We start from the raw sequence: 3,202 nt of genomic DNA, 5'->3' as shown, positions 1-3,202 counted from the left end.
TGGAGGATTTGGGAGGGACCTCCCTGCAGGAGTACGTCCAAAGGTCCGACAACTGGAATCTGCAGGATCTGATCCGGCAGTGCGGGAACCGCTTCTGCGGCTTCAACAACAAGGCCGCCGGAGCTGAGCGGGAGAGGCAGGTCATGGAGCTGATGAAGACGGTGCAGAGAACCATCTTCCAGAACGGGGGGCGATGCTACGTCAACCAGCTGTACGGGGAGCCCAGCTTACGGGACGAGCACGTCCGATCTTTCGTGACCAAGAACAGAAGAGAGAGGACCTGGGTACCCCATTCCACAAAGTGTCGAGCGTGGATTGGGTGGTGTTGCTTGGCGGCGTTTGTGGTTGTGATTATTCTTGTCGTCCATTTTTTATGAGTGCTTTGCAAAGTTTTCGGAGGGAGCGGAAGAGACGTTGTTGGGGAGTGAGTGGCTTGTGTGGACTTGCCCTGATTGCAGTGAACTTGCCACACCTGGGGAGGGCAGGAGGGGACCGGTGGGACTCCAGGAGAGCCACAGTTCCCTTCGCACCCCAACGTCTCCCCAGTTCCTGCCCTGTCTTCACGCCTTGGGACCCCTTGGCCCCCTTGACTGATCTCCAGACTGAGCAGATTGGAGAGCTGGAGAATAGACCCCAAGAAGGGACCTGGATTCTGCATTTGGGGGGGGAGGGGCCAGGGGGTGGCACAGCCTTCTGCGCAGCGGCACAGATAACGGAGCCGATCCCAGCTGACCAATGTGCTAAAATTGGGGCGCGAAATCTCAACACTGGCACGAGAAACGCAGCTTTCACTTGGTGTCAATCCACTGGTGTCAATTCTCAGCATCCCCACAGGGAGATTTTCTCCGTGTGTTTGTGTGTGTCCCCTAGGCCTTCCAGAAATGCGCTCCGTCGTCTCTAATTTGAATCCATCCATCTTTCTCAGGACAAAACCTCTTTTTTCTCTACTACGGTCCTGCCGCTGAAAGAAAATAACTCCCACACACACTGGGAGCTTCTGTGGTTGAGGGGGACTAGAATGGGGTCTCCACCATTCTTGGGGGGGTCAGGGGGGATGAGAGAAGAGATGATCCCACTTCTCCAGTGCAAAATAATAAAAAAAAATAGCAGGATGAAAATGGCTTGATTTACCAGAAAAGGAAAAACGAGTACACGAATAAACGTTACCCTTTGGACAGGAACGTACTAAACGTGTGTATTATATAAGATATATGTGTAACGTAAAGTTTGCCGAATGACATCCTGTACACAGGTAGTCCTCGACTTACGACCAGGATGGAACCCAACCTTTATGTTGCGGAGTGAGACACATTTGTGAAGGGGGTTTCACTCCATTTTACGACCTTTCTTGACGACCTTTCCCGCCACGGTTAAGTCAGTCGCTGTGGCGGTGAAGTTAGGCTTGATTTTTTCTCGTCAGAAGGTCGTAAAAAGGGACGGCGGGACCCCCGGCACGCTTAAACCATCATAAATGCGAGTCAGTTGCCAAACGTCTGAACTTGGATTGCGTGACGACGGGGATGCCACAACGGTTGTACGTGTGAAAAGTTATCAAAAGTCAGATTTTCCAGGGCTGCCGTAACTCCAAATGGTGACTAAACCGGCGGTTGTAAGTCAAGGGCTACTTGTATTATATAAAATACATGTTATGTAAAGTTGACAGAATGACAGAATGACAGACTATATCTATATATGTTTAACACCAGTTTCCTGGTAAGATCTACCCTATTACCTGGTTCTCCTTAGCATTTTTATTAATAAAGGCTCTTCAGATGCTGATTGGTAAATGCTGATTGCAATCTTTTGATTCAGGGAACGTATCCCCAACATTCAGGAAGGGGCAGGCAGCATAAAAGGGACTTTGCTTCTGGGATCCGGGCAGGGACACCGAGCCACGGGTGATTGTGGCTTGCACCGAAAGTCGATTCAAGCCACGAAAGAGAGCCGGGTGCTGCCTCCCACGCATGGCGGGTTCTGACCTCGGAGTCCGAGTGGACGGATGCCAGCCGTGTGCGGCGGCAGCCGGAAAAGCTAACACGATCCTCGGTTGTCGTCTAAACCGAGGCATAGAATCAAAATCAGGTGAAGTTATTAGCACCGCTTTGTAAAGCCTTAGTAAGGCCACCCCTGGAATACCTGCATCCAGTTTTGGTCCTCACATTACAAAAAAAAAGAGGTTGAGACTTTGGAAAAAGGGGCGAGAAGAGCAACTGGGATGATCAAAGGCCTGGAGACTAAAACATACTGAATGGGAAATCTATCTATTCTATATAAATAAAAATGTAAATGTTCGTTTGTTCCAAATCTTAAATCTCCAAAAGTTCTTCACCGATTGCTTTGAAATTTTGACATAACGTTGCATTCGAATACGCGCGTGTTTTTATATACTTACTATTATATAGATCGTGCGCTTTCTCTTTTCTTTCTTTTCCATTTAACCAGACTAAGCCACAGCAACGCGTGACCGGATACAGGTAGTTAGTTATATAGAAGCAAATGTTTCCTGCTTTAGGTACAGGTAATTACTTACATGAAAAGAGCATGGTAAGGGGAGGGGAAAAAGGAGTTAAGGATGGAACCTGGGTTGCTGGGTATGAGTCATCGTCTAAGAATTGTTTTTTTGTGCCATCTTATGCCTGGTACCAAGTCCTGATCTTTTTGTTCTGGAAAGGTATAAAAGGCAGAAGACATGTTTCCCGGTCGTTGCCTTCATCTCTCTACCAGCCAGGAAGAGAGACCGGGTCACCCATCTCTATTTTGATCAAAATAAAAGTTGTTTGCTTGCTGAAACCTCAGCTCAGGAGTTTCTTCGGCTCTTTTAAAATTCCCGAGTAATGCCGGGACAATTGTGAGGCTAAGCGGAAAACCTTACAACACGAAGAACGGCGGCGGGATTTGGGTACGACAAATCTAGAGAAAAGAAGGACTGAGGGGGACACGATAGAAGTATTCCAGTATTTGAGGGGCTGCCCCAAAGAAGAGTGGGGGGTCAACTTATTCTCTAAAGCCGCTGAAGGCAGGACAAGAAGCAACAGATGGAAGCTGATCAGGGAAAGAAGCAACCTAGAACTAAGGAGAAATTTCCTGACAATGAGAACAATTAACCAGTGGAACTGCTTGCTACCAGAGGTTGTGAGCACTCCAACACTGAGGGCTTTTCAGAAGAGACTGGACAGACATTTATCTGAAATAGCAGAGAGTC

General features: G+C 48.2%; 1 protein-coding gene across 1 annotated transcript in view; it reads left to right on the top strand.

The window, feature by feature from the left end:
- LOC107300223 (GTPase IMAP family member 5-like) overlaps positions 1 to 284 on the top strand; it is a gene marked incomplete at its 3' end in the record, with an annotated part of 1,513 nt that extends 1,229 nt beyond the window's left edge. Inside the window, exon 2 of the mRNA XM_029286963.1 lies at positions 44 to 284. Coding sequence (XP_029142796.1) covers positions 44 to 284 — 241 coding nt within the window. The remainder of the gene's footprint in view (positions 1 to 43) is intronic.
- Between the last annotated feature and the right edge of the window lie 2,918 nt (positions 285 to 3,202).

This window comes from Protobothrops mucrosquamatus, unplaced genomic scaffold, assembly GCF_001527695.2.
Source record: "Protobothrops mucrosquamatus isolate PMUCROS unplaced genomic scaffold, P.Mucros_1.0 scaffold6403, whole genome shotgun sequence".
In the NCBI taxonomy this organism is placed as follows: Eukaryota; Metazoa; Chordata; class Lepidosauria; order Squamata; family Viperidae; genus Protobothrops; species Protobothrops mucrosquamatus.
This window is presented reverse-complemented; position numbering and strand designations above follow the sequence as displayed.